At 36.8% G+C, this 25,004-nt stretch overlaps 1 protein-coding gene across 1 annotated transcript in view; it reads right to left on the reverse strand.

Annotated features, from left to right (window-relative positions):
- ANTXR2 (ANTXR cell adhesion molecule 2) overlaps positions 1-25,004 on the reverse strand; it is a 155,395-nt gene that overhangs the window by 97,513 nt on the left and 32,878 nt on the right. The window contains exons 8-11 of the mRNA XM_053592020.1: positions 21,112-21,172; positions 18,702-18,800; positions 16,257-16,326; positions 4,638-4,716 (exon numbers count right to left, since the gene is read on the reverse strand). Of these exons, the coding sequence (XP_053447995.1) occupies positions 4,638-4,716; positions 16,257-16,326; positions 18,702-18,800; positions 21,112-21,172 (309 nt within the window). The remainder of the gene's footprint in view (positions 1-4,637; positions 4,717-16,256; positions 16,327-18,701; positions 18,801-21,111; positions 21,173-25,004) is intronic.

Here is a 25,004-nt window from a genome sequence, read left to right on the forward strand (position 1 = left end):
AAAAACACTTGTAAGTGTTAATGTGAAAGTTAACCTTGAGCTTGACGTTAGGATGGAAGGAACATATTTTCTAATCATTTTAGACTCAGTAAGCTTTTGAACTTCATCACATCTAATGTGTTTTACTTCATAAAAAGCAAGTTTTACAATAAAAAACCTGCTTCTGCCAAGTATAACTAAAATTCTAGCTGTAGTTGAGAAATAACTAGGGGAAAGAGGAATCACTCAAGAGTTTCAAAACTGTGCGAACTGTTATTGTTATAATCTGATCTAGAAAATAATGAATCACAACAACTACATTAGGGAAAAACAGACACAGAGCAGACCAAATTTTTTTCCATGTGTTTAGACTTAGGGAAAAAAATAGTCATGGAATAGATGATTTCATTTACTGGGCTCTTTTTGAATATTCTGTATCAGGAATTAGCAAACCATGGCCCAAGGGCCAAATCTAACCCATCTATTTTGTTAGAACCCTGAAGGCTAAGAATGGTTTTGGAAAGTATTACATGGCTGAAAAAAAAAATTAAAAGAACATATTATATGAAATTCCACCTTCAGCATACGTGGTTCTACTGCACACAGCAATTTCTACTTAACATCCTAGCTCCTTCTGTACTGCAGTGGTCGAGTGCAGAGGTTGTGACAGAGACTCCTAAAGCTGGAAGTACATATTTACTACGTGGCCTTCTATAGAGATAGTCTGCTAACCCCTGTCCTATATAAATCGATTTAGAATCTGGTTAGAAATGGAAGATCATTTGAGTGTTCAGTGTAAAGGGGAGAAGATTTGGATTCAATTCTCAGTTTTATTATTTACCGGGCTGTGAAACGGGGCAAATAATTTAAACTTTCAGAGCCTCAGGCTCCAAATAATCCCTCTCTCAGGGACAACAGAACGTGACATCAGCTGAGTTTCTGCTCACCAAGCCATGCACCCCTTTGAGGGCTGGGTCTACATACTAAAAGAAGCACCTTCCGCAGTGTTCGTACAAATGTACACTAAAGATTGGAGGGGTCTCCTCAGTTTTCTGTAAAACTAACCTAATAGAAACAGCCTCCTCTTGGCCTGTGAGGGTTAAATGAAATTATAAAGTGCTCAGCAGGAGTGTACCAGCACTGAGCCCCCTGTCTCAGAAAACAGGATTCTGGTATCGTCATTCCAAAGGGTCAGAAGAAGAGCAGTGACTCAAGAGATAAGAACAAAGTCATCTTTCTACTGTATTGTTTAAAGTAGAGAAAAATTTAAGGGCTCAGAGAAGAAATAAAGAGAACGACTGCCTAAATACAGACCCTCCTCAGACTTTTGTCTTAGATCTCTTAAATCTAAACTCAGTACCCCCACTTTTAAACTAGAGACCCAGCTACTTTCATTTGTTCATTTAGCAGAGAACTGTGGTGCACCTGCCCTGTGTAAGGAAGCAATGAGCAGGGCTCAGGCCTCACACAAGGTCTGAGGGTGAGAAAGGCCTGAAATTTCAGTTTAGTGCCCCGAGCGCTTTAACAGGACTGAGCCCTGCCTGTGCTGGGTGCTCTGGGCACACAGATGGGCTTCTTTGTTTGTGAGATTTTCACAAGGACTAATCTATTACTAGAGTCATGGTGTTTTATTTTTTTGGCTTTCAAATGCCAGAGAAAATGGAAAGCAGTATCCCCATAATGAGCAGTATCACTGACTGCATTTCACCTAATCACCATATGCAAATATGCCCAATAGACTGAATGTCACTCAAATCCAATATTCACTCTCCTGTTAGGAAGAGATTTAACGTGCAAATCGCCAGCGCCCGTCTTCAGCTCACGCCTCACCTTTCAGGTCTGTGAGACGGCAACCTTACTACCACATGCCAGAAGTGTTGGAGATGGAATCTAATGAGAAAATTTTTTTCCTGTGATTATTATCAGTCTAATAAAGTGAATTACAGCATTTATTACCTTGTTATAATTAGTGTAATAATGAAAGTAGCACAGAATAGAAGGCTTCAGCCTGGGCTGAGGCAGGGGGGTCACTGGTGGCCTCTCTTGGAATTCCTGCCTTGAATGGAGGTCCTCTCTGACATTTCCTCTGAGATCTCTAGGAGACATCTGTCACTTGACATACCCCCCACAGAGCTCATCTTCCAGAAACTCCTGTACCCGATGACAATTCATCCTTCTAGCTGCTCAGTGGAAGAAACTTGGAACTATTCTTAATTTCTTTCTTTCACACCCCGCACCTTATTAATCTCGGCAGCCCATGGCCTCCACCTTTAAAATATAATCGATTTCTACCACTTGTCACCTCCTCCACTCTTATCACCCAAGTGGGGCCACCTTCACCTTTTCCTGGATTACTGAAATAGAGGTAGAATTGGTCTTGATGGCTTCACCTGAAGGACTGGTCTTTTAAAAACACTGAAGCAAATCATGTCACCTTCTGAGGCTTCCCTGCTTCCCTCAAGTCCTTATAATGACTTAGAAATAGGATCTGTCCTGCTCCATCCACTTTCTCCTACTCGTCTTGAGACTCCTACCCTCCCTGATTACCACCAGGCCAGCACACAAGCCACTTGCTCTTCTTTAAACTTCCCAGATGCAGCCCCACCTCAGGCTTCTTCTAGCTGCTCCGTCAGTGTGGAAGACTCTCTCTCAGATGCTCTGCAGGGCTCACCGTCCACCTTCCTCAAATCTCTGCTCAAATCCTACCTTCTCAGTGAGACTCTCCTTGATCCCCCTATTTAATCTATAACTTGCCCTGCTTCCCTCTCCTCATCTCTGACACAAACAATATTTATTTTCCAAAATTCACCTTCACAGTTCGCAATTCAAAGATATGGAGTCAACTCAAGTGCTTGCCAATTCATGAGTGGATTAACAAAATGTGGTATATTTAGACTACGGAATACTATTCAGCCATAGGAAAGGATGTACTGAAGCCTTTTACAAAAATTTGGATGGAACTGGAGACCATTATCCTAAGTGAAGTATTTCGAGAATGGAAAAATGAACAACATATGTACTCGCTGTTAAATTGAAACTAACCAATGAGCACACAAGCCCAGAGGGAAGTAAAACTCAATGGAAATCAATCAGGGGGAAAATAGAAGGAGGGGACAGGTGAAAACCCCCCTAACGGGTACAGCGAACACTATCTGGGTGACAGGCACACTTACAGCCCTGACTCCAGCATACCAGAAATGATCTGTGTAACCAAAAACATTGTAACCCATAATATTTTAAAATAAAAAAAAAGCAAAGAAATCACCGTATTTTTAAAGCACCATAAATCACATTATCCTCTTGTGAGAACTAGCAAAGCACACCCTCTGTAAATTCCAGATGAGCCATTTAACCTCAGCACCCGCACGAGGGACTCACATGGGATGGACAGAATAGGAACAAAGACCTGTGCTCCTGCTTGAGGGAAGCAGGGGGCGGAGGAGGTGGAGACAGCTGGAGGTGCAAAATAGGAGGATGGGAGTCCAACACTGTTTCAGTCAGCTGAACACTAGAAACCACAAGTATCTGTAACCTCAACCACATCCTGAGAAACCAGAAAACATACAAACTGCAACATCCACAGAACTACAGATTGCAACATGAATTAAAGACAAAAAAAAAAAAAAACCCACAAATATAAAAACAGAAAACCTAGCTACTTTCCAAGTAGAAGCAGGTGTTGGTAAAGACTTATCCAAGGTGTTCAAAAGTGGCCCAAGTGTCCACGTGGATGCTCCTTTTCCCTGTAACCCTGTCTGACAGTAAGAAACACAACCAGCTCTACACTGACAACATTGAATTGTCTCATTTTCTTTTCTGGAGGAAAGATGTCTTCTGCCTTGATAAATCAAAATATAAACCGTGAGATGGGAGGAAATGTTTAGGCTCAGGATTTGGACCTTTTGGAGGGCAGGGATTTTTCTTTCTTGTTTTGATTTGTATATTTTTTATTAAGAATTATGCTCTTAAATAATAGCTATATAGTCAGTCTCTTTTAGTGCTTCCTGTTTTCATGTTCCGTTATCTAATATCAAAACTTTTTATAAATTCACAAAATGAAATATAGGCAAAATACTGTCTAATAAATGGAGTTCACATTTCAAACTATTGCAATATAGGCAATGCAAATCAATTATCTCAACTAAAATATAGTTTCAATGTAGATTCAAACTAAGACATCACCCAACTATCAAAATCACATTTCTTACTCAGGAAGTTCCAATGTTGTAAGATGGACAAAATGAGTCAGCCCCGCATGAAGGTGCACTACAGATATCAAATCATGATAAATGTCTCAGGTACTAAAATTTCACCTTCATAACAGAAAAATATTATCATTTCCATATTTAATATTTTAAGAAAAAAATGTTTTCTTTAGAAGTCATTCCCTAACCTTTTCTTGGTTTTAAATACATTCATGACTTCTGAATTTTATAATTGTCAAATTATCTTAAAATCCCTATGAAATGGGACTCAGTAGACAACAAAACAACCCAAAATAAAAATCTCTGCTGAAAATTTTCCTTGCAGTCGCCTTCTTTGTTACTCTTTGTGTCTTCTTTACTGTAGTGTCAGCAACACTGAGCATCACACGACACGTAGATTACTTCTAGGCGGAATAATTTAAAAAGGTAACTCTAGGCAAACTTTTTACTTACACATTCTGTAGCTGTGATAATTAATGAGCTTGAAATGACAGATTTTCCTCCATTAAAGCTCACCGACACATCAAGAGTTCTGGGGAGGAAAAGGAAGAAATAATCACAAATCAGAACCTAGAGGATTGTAGGAAATGTTTACGTCCTGACATGGTTCAACGTCAGTGGGGAGAAATAGACTGAAAGATGGAGGGTCACAGATTTGGGCAAATTATCCCAGATGGTTTCTTTCTCAGTTCTAGCCCTGGTTCATGTAAAGGGACCTAACTGTTCCTAGAAAAGGCATTCATATAAATAGAGACACTAAGAAATTTCTTAACTCAGAGAAATGCTGAGATAGTTTCAAATTCACAAAAACCTGAAAAGAGGGAATATCCTTAGAACCCATGTAGCTCATTTTCTTGTCTCCAGATATGATCATCACAAGCTTGTTGTTTAAAAATATAAAACTGGCAAATTATAAAACAAATAATAATTATAATTTCATTCATTCAAATTCACTATTTGAGACCAGTTAGCCCAGAGTTGGTAATTATTTTCATTTTTAACAGCTATAAACAGATATCAAAGAGAAAATAATGACAAGAAAGTTTAAAATATGTACCGAAACAGCACTTTACCAAGGTAATTTATGAAGTATATTATGAATAACAAGAGGCAGGCCAACAAATCAAACCCATTCATTCATTAAAGCAGGCAGTAGTTGGTGACATTGTGTTAATATGGTTTCTACACAGTGCTATGGTTTTAAAGCATTAAATTTCAATTTTCATGAAAAATACTAAATTCTAAGAATTAATAGCCAGAAATTTTGCTTTAATTACTCTGAATTACTAGAATTTTGTCATATAGGAAAGATTTCTTCTCTATGCCTTTGAGAGCCGAATCCTACTAGTCATGGACAGGATAAAACAGAAGCAATCTCAAGCTGCTGGCAGAATTTCAGGGATGCTTCCAGAGAGGGACATCAGAAATATTATTCATACCTTGCTATTTGCCAGATGCTATCCTAGGCATTTTATGGGCATTATCTCATTTAATCCTTCACAATAGCCCTTGAAATAAGTAATAATTTCACAGTTTTACAGACTGGGTTCAGGAAGCCCAGAAATGCTAATTACCTTGCCCAAAGTGATAAAGCTCAGATTCTAACTAACTTTGAACTTGTTCCATTACATCACAAAGGCTTCATGAAATGATGAAATCAAAGTTTTCAGTGTTTCTTTTCTCACTGTGGCATTTCGTTTGTATTCATGATGGAGCCACCAGGAAAGATACCACCAGCAAAGTTCAAGCCAAATTCTCATCCAAAATTCAAAAATATTTTTTTTAGTAAAAGAAAAGGTATACAGTATTTATGAATGTGTATGCAGAAGCCTTTGGTATGAAAACTCAAAGACATAGGAGAAACTGTCCATTATTATGTGTAGGCTCAACAAAGTATGGATACTTGTGTAGAAATATGATTGGACATATTTCTCATCCAAAATTCAAAAATATTTTTTTTAGTAAAAGAAAAGGTATACAGTATTTATGAATGTGTATGCAGAAGCCTTTGGTATGAAAACTCAAAGACATAGGAGAAACTGTCCATTATTATGTGTAGGCTCAACAAAGTATGGATACTTGTGTAGAAATATGATTGGACATAAAGGATAAGATCCATGATAATAGACTGAGTGGGGACTCCTAGCAAGATTCTTCTTGTCCCCTCTGAGCACACACACATGCTTTCCCTCTGGGTGTGGGGCAGGACCCAGGAATGGGGATCTTAGGACCTCAGGTCAGATGCAAAATTCAGAGATACTTCTAATCAAAATATTTCTTGTAAAACATTTGCCTCAAAACATGTTGTTGAAAAGATAATATAAATAAATCCAGAAAAGAATGGGAAATTCGGGTAATCAAATTAACTGAACTTCTGAACTATTTCAACACAGAATGCCAAGTGGCCTATTTAAGAAAGAAAGCTTAAGTCGAACTGCTTATTCTGCAGAACTGAGTGCCTTGTGCTTTACTTTGTTTTTATGACTAAGCATAACTGAATTAAAAAAAAATTCTTTCCTAGTTCCTAATTCCTCTACTTTAAAGCATGTCCAGGAATTACATGAAAGGGTAGGTATGGTTTTATTTGGGGGTAAGATTATTTTGGTTCATAATGTTATATGATTCTTGCAAATGATCTTACTTAAAAGATCAGTAGATATTGACTGATGTTGTTTATAATCTGGCACTTAAAATTCACCAGAAATAAAGTAGTTCTCTTATTAATGGAAGGAATATTCAAAAATTTTAATATGTAACAAAATGGAATAAGAACAGAAGATATCATTTTGAAATGAAGTTCACTTTTTCCAGAGCAGAATGCATGCTAATGGGACCTTGTAGCCAACCAAAATAACTGTGTTTCCCCAAATCTCCGTCTAGTATAATGTAGCTAGTGTCAAATAAAACTGAATTAAGTCTCCACAGATACGGAAATCCACTTAATGATCTTTTGACATATGGACTTAGTTGAAGCCATACGTATAATCTTCACCTTCCTCAGAGTATGAGGATCATGATCAAGGCCTTACCATCAACAACACTGCTAATAATTACAGGCATTTGTTGATCTATCACTCTAAGCCAGGCACATTAATACATTTTCCCAGTTACTTCTCATAGCAGCCCACTGAGGTAGGGACTGGCATTATCTCCATTTTTCAAATGAGGAAACTGAGTCTTAAGAAAGTACCTTCCCCCCCAGATTGGACCTCTCTGACTTGAAGTCAAAGTGCTTTCACTTCATATCACCTTACATTTCTACACTTATTTGAGGATCTTATATAGTATTATTGGCATGAGTTTAATATCGCTCTCTCAAATTTTTACTATATTCACACATTTCTCATGGTTAACCAGAGTGGGATTTTCTATATGCTAAAACAAGATATTTATTTGAGAATATATATGTATACGTAGATATTGTCTTTTCTAGGAAAATTTTTCAGAAGTGTTGCAAACATGAAGATATAGTGACCTCCACTTTTAACTTCTGTGGTTTATTTAGAAAAATATTTCTGAAGTCATTGCTATGGTATTGGCACTATCATGAAGCCAGTGCCAAAAGGTGTAATAAAGCCACCTGACCCTCTGGCCCAACCCAACACCCTGATCTGTCTTAGCCCTAACTTTCCCAAGTACAATTTAATGTTGTCTGTTATACTTTATGATGTTCCTGTTATACTTTACAGATTGTTCCTTTCTAGTCCTATAGAACTTCTACCTCTGGTTAGTATATTTCTGACTTTGGAACCTGTACTCTTAGTTATAGAGACTTTATTATGGACAAAAATGTATTAAAACAAATTTGTGTTTACTTAATCTAAGACCTAAATGGCAGGCAGGATAGTTCCTATTCCTTTGTCCCAAACATCAAATAAAATTTTAAAGGGATGGATGCAGCCCATGTGTTGGAGAATGTAGAGTCCTGAGTTTGAACCCTCATCAATATAGTCTTAATTGTCTACTCACCCTGTAAAATAATGTTAACTGTACCGTTTTGGAATTATTTTGGTGAGAAGAACTTAATAAATAATACATATAAAATCTCTAACACCATGCCTGGAACACAGAAGGTACTCTATAAATTACTGTAATACCTGATTATTTGTATAATAAAATTATTCAAAATATCAGGCTACTTTTTTAGAAATCAAGCCAGAAAACAACATAGATAATTTAGAAGAGCTAGCAGCAATGAAATAATGATACACCTTTTTTTTGTAATTTAAGAAATTTCAATTCAATTTACTGCCTTACAAAAATATTAACAGCTAAATTGTTCAAAAAATGCCTACCATATAGTGTCATGTAATTGCGTGGCAAGAAAGTTTTCAGATCTATTTCCTTCCTGTTATAAAACATTGTCTTGATTAAACCCAGCGGTGTAGTTATGTTGAGCTCTGCGCTTACACCTCAAGCTCAAAACTACATTCCAATTTGGTTTATGAATGTTTGCCAGTCAATTCATTCAATCCCTCATTCTATTACTAGCTAATGAAACAAGTATTTATTCATTGGCTACAATACCAATAATCACTATTATTAAAAAGGCATGGCTTTTGGGCCAAGCTTGGTAATAGGACTGCCATAACATAAATTATTATGTAACTAAAGTGAAGCCAAATAAACGCAACAGCACGGGATATTGTGGGAAAATAGTCATAAGCACAGGGTACTAGAGAATCACATGGGAGCGTCAACAAAGATTTCCCACAGGAAGTCACCTAGGAGGTGACTCCCACAGAATGGCTGGGAATGAGGAAAGGACATTAGAAAGCGACTCAAGGACTCAGACTGGAAGGCACAGAGCAGTCAAGGAACTAAGAGCCGTTCCATATGCCAGCAACACAGAGTGTGGGAGGAAGACAAAGACGGCTTCAGACTGAAAAGGGGAGCAGGTCATGAGGTACCCAGGATGTCATCTGTAGACATCTGAAATTAGTTTTAAGAGCTATTAAGCTTGGTAGGAATGTGGTTAGAAGTATATATCACACATACCACTTGCTGTTGCTGTGCAAAACATGGGTCCGGAGAATAGACGTCCAGAATAGAGCTAAGAAAGTCTCAGGGCATTTCCAAGAAGAACCCAAGTAGAATTAAACTAAAATAGTGGCAATGAGGATAGGATGAAAATGAAAAGGAAATGAATGTTTATCAGATGTAGGAAATGAGGAAGAAGGAATAAAAGTGACTCCAAAGTCTCGCCTTACACAAGTAGGAGGGCAGTCTTGCATAAGGAATACCAGAGGAGGAACAAGTTTGAACAGAACGACAGCAGTTTATGTGACACCTTTGAGTTTAAGGTGGCTATGGGAATTTTGGCTAAGTTGACATTTGGACAGTGGACATTTGGGTAGTATATTTAGACCTATGGAAAAGATCTAGCTGGGAGACTTGGAGCTCATCAGCAAGAAAACAAAACAAACAAACAAACAAACAAAAAAGTCCAGAAGCTTGAAGTTGAGTCCATAGGTCAGGTCTCATCCAACCATGAGAAAACGTGAAGGGACTGCAAGCAGAGGAAGCTGCAGTGACATCCAACAGGCAGCAGCTGGGCTGAGGACAAGGAGGCAGGAAAGCCCAGGGGACACAGTCTCCTGAGACAGGCAGCCCACGGTACAGGTGATGTGGGAGGTAAAGAAAGGCTGAGAACTGACAGCTCCTTTTGTCAGCTAGAAAATTGGCCCTACAATGTTTAAAATGTCTTACAAATACCTTAATCTATGCTTTGATCCATCCTTAGAATATTTTTTTTGAAAGTAGGGGAACAAAAAACTCCTTGACAATTGAATTTAACAAAAAGACTGAAGAGTATTTTTATGCCAACTAGTAGTCAACCAGTAATGATAAAACTAGACTCAAGGGTACTAAGTTTACTCCACATGGAAAAGTATTAAATAGCATTGTGACATATAATTAAGTAAATCAAATCCAATTAAGTCCTAATAGTTAAAATACTTTTATTTAGTGTCTAAAGACATATGACTACTCCAAAACAAGACGATGGCTCAGTGCCATATGGCAAAGCTGCTCTGACCTGAGGAATTCCATACCCCATGAAATATGGTCGACATTTCAATCCACAGTAACCTATTTGCAAAGTATTCATTTGCTTCTGACTTTATGCCTATCCAATAAAAGATTGCCATTTTATGATCTATTAAAAAGGATGAAAAAATTAAATCAAATTGTGAAAGACATTTGCTGGAAGTAATAAATAATTTACCTCCAATTTGCACATACTGAAAATTAAACTGGCAACTACTCACAAAGTTATTAAAATTATGGTGACTTAAGATATTTTGAAATCAAGGCTACTGTTTAATGCTCTGCAGAGCTCTTAAAAAGTTACCTTTTTGCATAATAAAGATTTAAGTTGCAAGTAAGATTTCATAATTATGACGAGTTTAGGATTCCACTTTTAGTTAGGAGTATATATGTAAATTAATGTTTTTTTCTGAGGATACTTTCTTCAAAGTGGTTAAAAGATTCTCAAATTAAATGATTTATTTTTAAAATATCTCAATACGTATACATAACTAAAATTTAAAAATTACAGTCAGGAAGATTGCTAGATTTTAGAAAAAAAGAAAGCTCTCTGCACAGATAAACCCGACATCACATTTAAAATTACCTTAGAACTGTTTTCAGCATCAAAGTGAAAATAATCCCCTTTTAACGGCTTTGTGTATTTTTATAAAACAAGAAAAAGATGCTTGGAGATAATCACCCAATCTTTACTGCCTTTCATACAAAAAGGTCAAGTGTTTTATGTAATAACTAATATAATGTGTAACAAACGCTATAACAATAAAATTTTTGATAACAGGGTGGCGCCTGTGGCTCAAGGAGTAGGGCGCCGGCCCCATATACTGGGGGTGGTGGGTTCAAGCCCAGCCTTGGCAAAACACACACACACAAAAAAAAATTTGTGATAATATAAAATGTATAAGCAGGTATAGAAGAGGATTTGAGTACATATTTATGGAATATTCCCTACGTCATACAGCTGTCCCTTTTTAAGCACTTTTAATTATCAAAATGCTAAATAAATAAGTCTAATTTTTAGAAAGATCTTTCTTACTTTGGCCTCAATTGTGTTTCCCCTTGCCTGTGACTCTTTCTTTTCTCTTTTTTTACTCAATAAAGGGTAAGTCAAATCTGTCTTTCACATGACAGATTTTCCAATGTTTGAAGAGCCAGTGTGTCACATCTGAATTGTATCTTTTCTCAGTATTTTAAATTGCATCCTATTTAACATTTCCATACTTGGCAACATTGTGCTGAACACCCCTCCAGGTGCTCAAATTAATGAGAGTTCCTCCTCAAAGACACAGTCCACAACTGTATGTAACACCGAGGGCAATCATGCAGTGCAGATCAGCTGAATTTATCACACTGATAGATAGAGTAAGAAAAATGGTAAAATCACGTAAAGAAAAGGTAAATGTTCCATCATTTGTGGGGCTGGGGCAGCACGGGGTAAAGAAACAGAGCAACAGGTGGGTCCTCAGCCTTAACCCATCTCAGTAAGATTGCAACGTTTATATCCAAAATAAAGACATCGCTAGTGTGTTAGTATGCATGATTTAAAAACAAAAATCAAGTCTCATTCCCCGCAAGAGACAGAAGAAAGGATCAAGCCGTGGTTCTATCGCCTACGACGAACATAAGGGAATTGAGGAGGTATAAAGATGCACACAGGCAGACGAGGTGCGTTTTTGGAAAGAGGAGATGCTGAGGAAAAGGCAGAATTTCCAACCAAGAAAGAGAACTAGAATTCATCCATTTTATCCCGGGAAAAATAGATTAAGCTTGATAGGGAGAAAAATACCAATGTCGAGGGGCCCAGAAAGACTATTCCAAGTCAGGTTCAGACACCGAGTCTGCCACAGAGCTCCGTCCATAATCCTTCAGTTTGGCTTGAAACGTTCCCCACGCACTGACGTCCCACCACTTCTTACTCAAAACACTCTGTCAAGTGTCTTCCCACGCTGCCTTTTAAGAGAACTAATACTATCAGTTTCTTCTGATTTAGATATTTATTTCATATTTGCCAGAAGATTCTGGCCAATGTTTTTGAAAGCACATTTAACTATACCATATGCCTCCTTAAATCATCTCTATCAAACAAACTGTAGGCTAAGGCTCTGGTTCATTCTGTTCTGTTTCTCTTTCTTCACAATGTGTTTGTGTCTATTTACCCAATTTGTTCTGTTCTTCTTGCCAAATCACAGGTTTGAGAGCTCAACTATTGCAGAGCAGCTGTGCTATTGTTGATGTCACCCCAAACAAGGGTCAGACAATGACTTCTGACACCTGCAGGTTACACTGTGACGCGCCTGCTCTGGAACGGGGAAGATGCAAAGAACTTCAGGGAGTTCGTCCTATTCAAACTTTAAGGGGACATTCTGGTACAAATGAACCAAACGCTGCTAGAAATGATCTCCTAAGCAATATGCAGATTTTTCTTGATAAAATGCTTTATTTAATCATGTGGCACTTGGAAAGCAAATTGTGTCTAATAAAAGGAAAAGAAAAGAAGGACCACCACCTGACATTGTTTAAATACTAAGAATTTGTTCATCTTAACCTGAACATCTATATCAAATAAAGAAATTTAACAAATACAGATTCCTCTCAAAAAATGTCTTCAAAGACCCTTTCTAACAATGCTCAAGAAGGATATACCCAGATAGGATTTACCCAGATACTCTGCACTTTTGTTTATTCCACGATACCCATTTCCAAAGACAGACCTGTGTCGAGCCACTCTGCTACATTCTCAGTCCCAATCTCCATTTAAACATCTTCATATTAATCTCCTTTTGAACCAAAAGCCATAAACCCTACGTTTTAAAAATAATAATCCTCACACAAAACACAATTTGTGAAATAACATAAAAAATGAGAAAGGAACTCATAGAGCAGCTAATGAGACGAGGCACCTGCCCAGGGATCCAGCTCCGAGACTGTGCATCTGGCTTTGAGGCTGTCTGTCTAGGGTTACTTCACCAGCGTGTTGTTAATTATTTAAGTGAGAGAACAGGGAGAACCATCACCACATCTGTCACCCTCACACAGGAAAAACCTTCATTCCTTGTTGGGCCAGATGTGTTTATTTGAAACATAGACTAACTAGCTACTTAATGGGTTTGAATCCTTAGCCAAAAGCTAATTAGGCAAACATATTAAGCATCAGTCACCTTACAAGGCTAAACTGTTTCAATTGTGTTGATTTTAATCCAATCTCATAAGAGAGCCTATCACCTACAAAAGTATCCAAAGAAAATTCAAGGCGAAGGCAAGGTCCAAATTACTTGCAACAGACTAAGTAGAACAAATAATGATGTCCCCAAATACCTAATACATCAACAAATAACATCTTCTAAAGCTTTTCCTTAGTAGTATCGTGTGCCAGATACAAAGCAAAGGAAGGCTTAAGTAATTCCTTCAGACAGATTTCTGTCCCAAAACATTCTCAGTTTGCTTGTAGGTGAAATATTAATGTCAAAAACAAATGGTGATTTCTTATGTCTGATATTGATTATGCTACGTGTGATTTTTTTAAAATACTGTCTCCTGAGTATTTAGCCTATGTACAAATAATGAAAGAATATCAGCAACTTCTGTGGTATTCTATTCAAAAGGAAACTGTGCCCAAAGGCAAATTCTAGAGAAAAAATAAATAGTGACATATAAAAATAGTGGGCTAGAACAGCTGTGCTCTATTTTATAACTACTTTGGAGAAGAAAGTTTCTGCTTTCCTTAGTCACTATTATTAAAAAACTGAAATGGTTTTCTGCTATCTAAAGTGGTATGTCTCTCAATATAAAATTCTGATCATTTTTCTCTTACCTAAAATTGGACCCTGACCCCAGCAATTAAATGACCTGTTTCAACTCTTTTCATTAACTAGGAAACCAAAATATTTGAGACAAATTCATTCCTTCTTTCATCCAACAAACATTTAGTGAATCTAGTAGGTACCAGGCGCTGTGTTGATGTTAGGCCTACAGCAAGGAACCAAACAAAATTGATCCTAGCCAGAAGGAGACACACAATAACAAAAAAGTAAAGGAGGGAAAACACACACAGGCAATGGAATGGGGGTTACCAACTTAAGGGAGGGGTGGACTGAATGAATTAATAGGATGACCAGAAGAGGGCTTACTGAGAAGGTGACATTTCTACCAGCCCTGAAGATGGCGAGGAAGTGAACCATGAAGGGAAGAGCACTCCAAGAAGAGGGGACAGCAAGTGGAAGAGGACTGGAGGGACAGCATGTGGGTGTGGCCAAGGTCAGCCAAGAGGCCAGTGTGACCATGCCCAAGGCTGAGAGGTCAGGAGCGGCCAGATCCTCCAGAATCTTATAGAACATAGTAACGACCAGACTTTTACTCTGAGTAGGATGAAGAACTCATCTTGGAGAAGGTTAAATGAAGCAATGACATGAACTTATCTGTTTCAACAGGATCACTCTTGCCAAGGACAGAAATACAAAGACCAGTTGAAAAGTTAATAATCCAAGCAAGAGATAACAGCAGCTGAGTATAGGATGGTAGTAGTAGCTGAGCAACGAGCAGGGACTAGACTCCGGATATGTTTTGAAATCAGAGTGGAGAAGATTTACAGATGGACTGGGTGTAAAGGAGGAAAAAAAGTCAGCAATGACTGGAAAGGTTTTTGACCTGAACGACAAAAAGGAGGAAACTGCCAATGGCTAAAAGAGAAAAGGCGGTTTGGACAGCAGATTGGGGAACAACAAGGATGACCAATTTGGGATGAAAGATTTGATAGAACAGGACTGAACTTCAAGGCAATAGATTCATCATGACCAAGGCAGATACGATGACTTAGAAAGCCATCGAGTCCTACTGTGCCCTTGGGGTTAAGACAGTACCAGGCAAAACTGAACTGCCTCAAATTCTAAGTCCTTTCTAGTTTAGCCACTGGCCCGCCGTCCATAACACCGCATCATTATGTGACACAGAAAACGAGTAACAGCCTTAGTCTTGTAAGTTACATTACATAGCCCCTTTCAATCCATTTAAAATAGAAGCCGATGCTACCCCCATTTACTTGCATGACCAGAAGTGATGTGCAGTCCATATCTTGAATATTTAAAAACCCACAAAAATTAAATGTTCAAGTCAACTTAAAAATACTAAAATGATTTTCACAGTTTTCACGGAGGAAAATACAATCTTCACTCTCTGAATACTAATCCAGACTGTGGGCTGTGGCCTTGTATGTTTAATTTTTCCCTGCTCTCCGCGTGAGATCCGTATAGAGTGAGGCTGGGGAACGACATCGCAGCCATCATCCTGAATGTCCACAGCTGTTGGGCTAGTGGATATCTGAACTATTGGCCAACTTTTTTTTTCATAATAGAGAGAAGATAAAACAATCATGCATGAAAACACTAAATTCGTAGTAAGATTATTTGTGCATAGATATTAAACAAAGACCCTTCCTCCAAACTAAATATCCCTTTTTCTAAACAGATGTCACGTTTTTGTTTTTTGTTTTTTGCCACACAAAAAAGCATGAAAGTACAGACCTTAACAGAAATAGGACATAAATTAAAGCAAATGTTCGAATGGCTTGTAGTCCAAGGTGTACCAGATTGAGTCATGTTCCTCATGTTCTTTCATCTTAATATTTATTAACTACTATAGTAATTACTCGAAATCTCCCTTTGGAACTCATGTGTGCAGTATGTGTACGTTAGTGTGTGTGCAAATTCAATACCCTAAGCTCAAAATGGTAGCTATGGCCCTGATTACACTTATAGGCTCTACCACTAGGTTTCAAACTCACCCAAATAAATATTTATAGAGCCTAATTATCACTATTTAAGCAACAAGATAAAATACACTTTCGCATTTTCAACCTACTAAGTGTGTAAGTGAAGTGCTAACTACAGCGGCTTGCCTGGGGCTGTTTAACGCTCACTCTGTGCATGAAAAGAAGATGAAGTAAAACCACCAGCACACATAGATAAGTCCCCATTTTCTAATAATTTATCTCTAAAACTGGCTTAAAATTACTTTAATTGGAGCACTTACTCTCCGGCTTTATGCAGGATGGGTGCAGGACAAAGCATAGAGTTAAGCTGCACGCTGACGGGTTTCACACCTAGAAGACAAAAATACCATTGACTCAGTAAAGGGTTTTGTGCATCTCACATCATTTCGTTAATACTATAAGAACTAGGCCACAAACAGAGTTCAGGTGTAGAGTATTAGGTATATTAACAGGCAAATCTATAGAAAGAGGAGAAAGAAAAAAGGAATGAAGCCTGGAAAGAAGTTATGTGCTCCATTAACATAGTGGTAGTAAGTCAGACATTAGAATATTTCAGGCATAAGGGGCGGCACCTGTGGCTCAAAGGGGTAAGGCGCCAGCCCCATATGCCAGAGGTGGAGGGTTCAAACCCAGCCCCGGCCAAAAAATTGCAAAAAAAAAAGAATATTTCAGACATAGAACCAGTACACATACTGTTGCAGATACTATAAAAATATCTTTTTCTCATAAATTGTTCAAATACCTCAGGTTTATAAGAAGAAATGTATGTATACCAAAGAATATTCAGCTATAAAAAAATATTTTTTAAAAGCAGAACTTAGACAATATGAAAAAAGAAAGATGAATGTCCAATGGAAAATGAACTTATTTCATGAATGTAATAAAATAGATCTATAAAAGCTAAATACATTTTATATAGCTAGGTGCTTAAATTAACCTTGTCCTTTTATTAAAATATGGAAAAATATTTCTAGACTAGAAATATTCAGAAAAGCTACATAATCAAATGGATTATCCTAGAATATAAATGATGAAAATACAGTTCTAACTTTACTTATTTGAAAAATTACTTTAATAAACTTAAACTTATGTAGCTGAGTATAAAATATGTTTATATTATAAACAAACCAAATATGTAGTCCAGTGGAGTTAATGCTTAGGTACAAATGACTACTGAGTAAAAATTAAGCTATTTTGCTTTGTCCTCCTCAAATGTGGAACCAAGTATGAGATGTTTGTTATAAACATAATTATTTAGCCTTACTAAAAACATAATCTTAATAGGAAAGAGAAGAATTAATTATCCCATTTACCATGCTAAGATTCAACAAACACATAATGAACAGTTACCATGTATGTAGCCAAGGCTGTGCTAATTGTACCATTTATCAGCATCCGATAAACAGCAAAATTAAAAATAACTATACCAGTGTTTACAAGTTCCACAGTTTGACTTATGATATGAATTCTTGGTGGGCAGTAAAATCATTAATAAGGAAATTGTTTTAACAGAGACCCAAAATGCTCAGAATGCTAAGATCCATTTAAGAGGGACAGGTTTTTTTTTTTTTTTCAAAATGGAAATAAAAACATATCATAAAACCTTATTTTTTAAAAGTCAAGGGTAGCAGAAGAAAAGATGGAGATTTTGTATTTTTTGGATGCAGAATAAACTGGATGGATTTGGAGAACACTCTTCAAAGTAAATATCATAGGAATGGAAAAAACAAGCACCACACGTGCTCAATACTAAATGGAAACCAGTAGATGAACAACTACCTGCTCATGTGAAAAAAAAATTCAATCAAATTCACAAGAGGAGTTGGCGAGTTCTCACCCAAAGGGAACAGTGCATGGGCATATAGCACAATTCCTGGGTGAAGGACATAGCTACTGCTTGGACTTTACCTTAAATACAAACAATGGAACCTAATTGTGTTTGCCCTCACATTAATCTGAAACATAGAAAATAATTTTTTTAAACGTTGAGGCTAGGGAGAATTAAAACCTAATTCCACAAATATGATAATTATCAGCAAAAATCTATAAAGCAAAAAAAAAAAATCTTCAAGAAACTGACACATTTTTAGGGAATTAGATAAAGAAGACAAGTGACCAAAAATAAGAAAACAAGTAGTAGGTCCAAGATAATTAGATTTTTGGATAAAATGGAAAGAAAGAAGTCTGTGACAAAAGGCAATTAAACCAGGCAGTTGATACAGTCCGTACAGAGTACAGTCAGGACAACTGGGTTTAAATATCACCTCTGTCCACTGTGTCACCACAGGAAAATGTTATATTCGTTCAGCCACACACCGTTGCTTGTATAATGAATTTACTTAGGACACGATCCAACTCTTATTAAGTTATTAGAAAGTACTGACATTATTCAATAACTACCCTGTTTTCCTAAAAATAAGACAGTGTCTTATTTTAAGGTGTGCTCCCAAAGACGCGCTAGGTCTTATTTTCAGGGGACGTCTTATCTTTCCTGTCAGTAGGTCTTATTTTCGGAGGATGTCTTATTTTTGGGAAAACAGGGTATTAAGTATTATTACTATCTGTCTTATCACTGATATTTCACTACATTTTTCTTTGATTAAAAAATATAACATAGGTAGTTTTAGTTGGAGAAAAATGGAAAATCCTTGACGCTGATATGTTTTGCAGATATCAAAGCAACATGAACATTACTGGGGACCTACTCTTTGAATATGTCCCATTTACAGTGTAGGTGCAGAGGGCTGTGCCATTCCGACTTCCCAACGTGAATCCCCTTCCATTCAAAACAATTTGAAATTCCTCTAGAAGAAAAAAAAAAGAAAAATTATTTTAATCATTGTTTTACAAAAAAAAAAAAGGAAGAATGAAAAGAAAAAAGATTTGAAAGTATCAGGAAACCCAGAATACATTTCTTATGCTGTTCAGTTAGCTGATAACAGTGAAGACACAGCTCTGAATTTCCAACCCCACTTCCATTCTTAGACCCTGTAGGTAAAGGCAGTGAAAGGATATTCACCAACTCATAGTGACCCAGGTACTAGAGTAAAAGCTCAATAGTCATTCCCAGACAGACTCCCACTTCTTTGTTTTTCTTTACTGTCCTGTATTAATTTCAGGAAATGTAAAGAAAACTAATTATTCATGTTCTTTGGTTCTTGGAAAAGGCGTGTGCATTTTCTTTAATCTATGTCTGTCTCATACAGTGTTCTTCATTAACAGCTGCTTCACCTAACTAATCCTGGTTTCATTTTCTATGGCATACAAATGTATAAACCATCAGAGGTCATGTGTTACAGATTTCTAATAATCTACAGGTAGTTACTAAAGAAAGGTGATTTAACTTACTGTACTCTCTATGTAGTAGGTCCAGACACTACAAAATGTTAGGGAGTGAAAGAATATGCTAGTCAGAAAGTTAACTGATCAAATATCTATGATAGGTAGCAAATGTTAGCTGAAATATGGTTTATTAACAATAGCTCTTGTTTACAAAGGTAAACGGAGGCACAATAAAAATTTCACAGAGTCCATTTGTACAAACAACAATTCATGGGTTGGACAGCTCCAAATCATAGGTGTTCAGGAGTTTCCCTGAGGGAATGCAATGGGGAGGTTTTCATAAGATGAACTTGTAAGGAAAGCAACAAAAGTGTTTAATTGGTTACAAGTCATGCAGTTTTCCGATTTCATCTATTCTGTTAGAAAGTGCCTACTTATAAAAATTTGTTTTTGACTGGGTAAGATTAGTTCTATTTTTCTTAAAATAGGCATTTGTAAGAAATAGGTCAAGTTAAGTTTCAATTATGTTAGCAAATCAAGCAAGGTTATGCTCACTCATGAGAGCTAACTGCCTTTATCTGCACAGAGATTCCTCAGTCCTGGTCTCCATTTTAATGTAGTTTAACACCAGCAGTCTTCTCAAACTTCTGCGGTCTCAGATAATTTAAGGCACATAGAGTCATTGACTGTGAAGTCATCAACACTTCATTCAAAGTGTTACTAAAGGAATTTTACTGATAAGTTGAAAGAAAGTGCAGGTAAAACTTAAAATGTGATTCAGTAAGAGCATGGGCACTCACTCGAGTCAGAGGGACAGGATTAAATAAGACCATTACTAATAGCATGTACTGAATTTGTCTCTGCCTCACTGTCCCATCTGGAAACCAGGGGATTTATAAAACTGTCAAGTAGTGTTGTAAAGAGGATTAAGTAAAATAATAAATACAAAGGATCCAGTATGCACTCAGCAAAATATAAGAATTTAATAAATAATAACTAATATTATAATACTATTTTCACATTTTTTTTTCTTTTTTATCTCTAGAAATGTATTAAGCTATGCTTGTTGCAAAGATAACCCTGCTCTGGAATGTTAGATGCATTATGTCTCCTAAACATCTCAAGGATCATTCACTGAGGCATCTCCCAGATGCAGAGTGTAAGCCTCGTCCTGCAGCTTGGGAGGCTCCAAGGGTAATGACACAGTTGTTTTCTCTCCCACTAGACTCCATATTTTTCCTTTCTAAAGTCAAGTCAGGTTAAAATGATCTCCAGGTCAGACTTGAAGAAGAAATAAAATAGGCCAGAGAGAATCACACTCTTTCTGGGCAAGGACAGCTGGGAGGTGTGAAAACCTGAGTCTGTTCTTAGCACTAGCTGATGAAGCCACCTGCTTCCTTCCTGCCATCCACCCGTAAGTCACTTCCCTGCATGCCCTGAGCTGGCAGGTGCTATCTGTACCTTGGCCAGGTCATGAAAGTGTAGAGCTCAAGTCTATGGATACCTGGCTGTTTGTATAATCAGATAAAAGAAAAGATTTCATACTTTATTTTATTTGCCATAGGAAAGGTCTCAAATGTGAACTAAATATACAGAAGATTCTAAAAGCCTGTCACACAATATGCTCATTATTTAAAATAACACTCCAATCTTAAAAATTTGAATTTAAAATAGAAATATTTCAAGGAATTATTTAAAAATTCTTACACAAAAAAAGATGCCAAAAAAGTTAATTCTGCTATTCTCTTTCCAACATGAGTTTCAAATCATATATTTTAGCTGGGAAAAAAAATACAATTTCTTACATGATATTTTTAAATTCTAAACACTCACCCCCCACACAGACACTCGAGGGCCGCAATTCCAGGATTTCGGTACACGACTGAGCTAGTATCTAAAAAGGAAAAAAACAAGATCAAGATACAGAATTAAATTATAACATGTGAAGCGAATTAAAAAATTATTAATAACTTTAAGCCCCTAGATAACAGAGAAAATCTATTAACTACAGCAGATTGCATGTACAGCCACCAAGCACTGGGGGGCCTGGTATCTGTAAAATCTGTATTTGATTAGAGTATATCCAGATACGCATGAGAAAAGTGGGTGTTGTCTCAAAGTCTGGTAGCCTCAGGTATGAAAAGATAACTAAAATTTCCTGATACCATAAAATCTACATTGCCCTTCTCCATCAGGCATAGATGGAGATAGCAAATCAGACCTCTCATTCAATATTATTAAGTTACTATGTTTTCTATTAAGAAGTTCAATATAATATTAATAAATAAGCAGTTCTTTCTTTGACAGTAGCATTTCAATTCTGTTTCTCGGGCTTAATTCCTGTGGATGTTAATCCTCCTTCCATGCATTAAACATTATAACTGCAGAACACAGACTCCCTGTACGAGCCAAATATTCTCAGAAACACAGACTCTGTACTCAAGCGTTCCCGGCACACAGAAACAGAACAGCTCTTCTTAGCTTATTCTGAGAAACAGAAACCACCATACAAGGCATAAGGCTACATCTGAAAAACAACAAGGATGGAATGAGCCGGCCCTAGTGGACGCAACAATCCAGCCTTTATTTTTAGAACTGCTCTGGTCTGCATCATCAGAGTCAGACAGATCCCGGATGATCTTTGAGAGACATTCTTTTCTTGGCGGAAGCTGAAGACAGAGGCTGTGCAGCAGTCTCTGACATCTCCTCTTCACGACTACAACAGGAAGTAAGAACCGTAGCAGGAAACAAATGCTTTCTGTGCTGTCTTTAATAACAGTGGAAATATAAATTCTCAGCCCCTAAAATCAACTGTGTCAAATCGCGGGAACTTTTGCTGCTGAATAGATGTCTCTAAAGAGGGGACATCATTTTTACTTTTTTAAAGATTATTTCCCAGGGAATCCAACTTTTCACATAGTGATTGAGGCTTTTGTGATTAGGAGACAAATCCAGTCAGATCTGATATCTGAGAAAATACAGCTGGGACCTATTTCAATTCAGAAATGACTAAAGAGATTCCACAGGCACTCAAAGACCTTTCTGTATCCAAGTACCTCCCCTTGTCCTACTACATTCTCTCCTGTAACAAACACTCACTCCTATGGATTCAAGGTCAAAGCAAAACACGAAACCCCCAAATCTATTTTGTCTATGACCAGTGCAATAGGGATTTACTCCAAAGCAGATCCTATTAAGGAGGCTAATTGCATTTTTCAGTTTACAATCCCTTTGTGTAGTTATTTTAGTTATTTTACCTTCATCCGCATTACTGAAAAATGCTGGAAAAAATGTCAAATACCAAGGAAAATTGTGGCAGGGGATTAAGGATTACATCTATTGGAAACATAAATCATTTTCTAAATTCCTATAATAAGGTAAATCATAAAATTACAAAAGGAGTTTCCAAAGACCAGATTAGAGAATGTGCATCCAGAATGATTTCTGTGAATGTGTTAAATTATGTTTGTTTTCTCTCATCTTATCAATATGGACCATCATTTTAATCAGATATTATCACATCTAAGAAGTATGTACACTTAGTGAATTCCCATTGAAAGGTTATCTAATCCATCAAAATATTTCTAAACAAATGAGAGTTCCAACAACAAGAGCAAATGAGCAATCATCCTACGGAGACCTTGAGGCTGAGGAATGACTACCTTCAAGGTATGCACGTCCTGTGTCTTTAAAGCCATACCCTGTGTATCCCCTGTAAGGTATTCTAATTTTAAAGAAAAGGTTCAGGATGACTTAGCAATTTAGTTCCACTGGAGTCTGTGACTAAAGAAATTAAGTTACATTAAGCAGAGAGTAAGAATAACTAATGTTGGTTATATCCTGCAATAAACCGTATAGTATACCTTTATACATAAAGAATACTCATATTAGTTCAGTATTTGTACTTTATTTTAATAAAATAAGTTTTATAGAAAGTACATAATTGAACAGAAAAGCAATTCAGGTAACACATTCACTTAATAGCAAGCAGTACATGTTGAAGAATGTGGGTGCTGGACTCAGACTGCCTCAGTTCAAGTCCAGCCCACACTGTTACCAGCTCTGAGGCCTTGGGCAAGTTAGTCAACTGCTGTTTTCAGTTTTCTCTTCTGGAAAATGGGGCTGATGATGGATTGTTGTGAGATAATACCTTTAAACACTTAAACATGAAATAATACCTAAAAATGGTAATATTACCATTTTTACATGCTTAGAACACTGCTTGGTACATAGAAAACTACAAACATTAACTATTATCATCATCATCATCATCCCATCTTCTCTCTTTTCTCGTATCCAGTCAGTTGCCACAGTGCCCTGTTCTTAGTTGGCACTCAATACACATTTGTTGATGAAGCAGTGAGAGTAAAAACCTTTGTCACATTTTCTTTTAGAATAAATGTAATTCTTTGACCTAAATAAATAAATAATAACCTCCCCCTGCTATAAAAAAAGCAAGCAGTTCAGACCACAAGTCTTAAAATGTATCACTAACCAGTGGGATCCAACTGCATGCCCACATTATCTGCTCCTCTCTAAAAATTATTTTATTTTATAAAATCTCTTTGACCCTTATATTATATTGTTTGAGTGCATTAGCTCACCTCCTTTATCAGAAAACAAACTCTTTGGGGAGATCGTATTATGCTATACAGCCCTTTCAATGCCTGACACATTGTTTTGCAAATGCCATACAACCACTAAACGCTTAGAGATAACCACAGAATGCAGAAATTAGTGAGAATATTCAAATGTCTAGTTAGCATACTAGCAATCGTAATAGGACTCAGGTAAGGCAGGATAAAGTTAATTTATGTCAAGCAGCACCTTGCCCTGCGATAAGTTAAACATGCTGGACATACAGAAACCCAAAATTTGAAGCAAAGTTTACCAAAACCATTTCCAAATGAAAAACAAAGGGAGAGAAGGGTGGGGAGAGAAGACTGTGAAGAATACTTTATGCATTTTTAGAAAATGAAATGTGTTCCAAATTGGGCTTTTCCATCTAAAGTTTAGCATGTTTTTACATCAAGAAAGCAACAACTAGAAATCAAAATAATTTGATGTTTGGATGCAAATAGTTTACACTGTAAAGTTTTAAAATAATCAGTTTCACAAAAACAAAATAGTTCATAATCTATTCTCACCAAGTAATTGCACAAGTTGAAATGTCCAAAATGTAAAAATGGGCCTATTATATTAAAATTGTTAGCACTGAACCACAACTGACCACGAGACATTTTAAACACTCTAGATGACTTTTACCAAATTTACTACTGTTACATTCAATCAGGTGTCTTGTCGATAATTGATACGTTGCCTTTTGTACGCGGCACTTCCTCATTTATACGACAGAGGAACTTGTAAAGATGTTTCCTCAAATACGTGTTCCATCTGTCTTCACTACAATCAATAGAAACAGAAAATAGTTTCCACTAAGGGTTGGCCTTCGTTGACATCAGATAAAGCTAATGGCATCAACGACAAAATTTAAAGAAAAGCCAAATGCTATTAATAAATCCAAGGCACATTAAGTCATTCACACGCTAAATGCAAAATTTCATCATCTGAGATTTTAGGGTATATATATATATATATATGTCTGCACATATACACATGCATACACACACATATGTTGGCAATGAACTTTATCTCATCGTGAAAACAGTATGCTACTGAAGCATCTGTTCACTCAAAAAGTCATATTAGTATTAAAGAGTATTTAC

Source organism: Nycticebus coucang, chromosome 1 (genome assembly GCF_027406575.1).
Source record: "Nycticebus coucang isolate mNycCou1 chromosome 1, mNycCou1.pri, whole genome shotgun sequence".
In the NCBI taxonomy this organism is placed as follows: domain Eukaryota; kingdom Metazoa; phylum Chordata; class Mammalia; order Primates; family Lorisidae; genus Nycticebus; species Nycticebus coucang.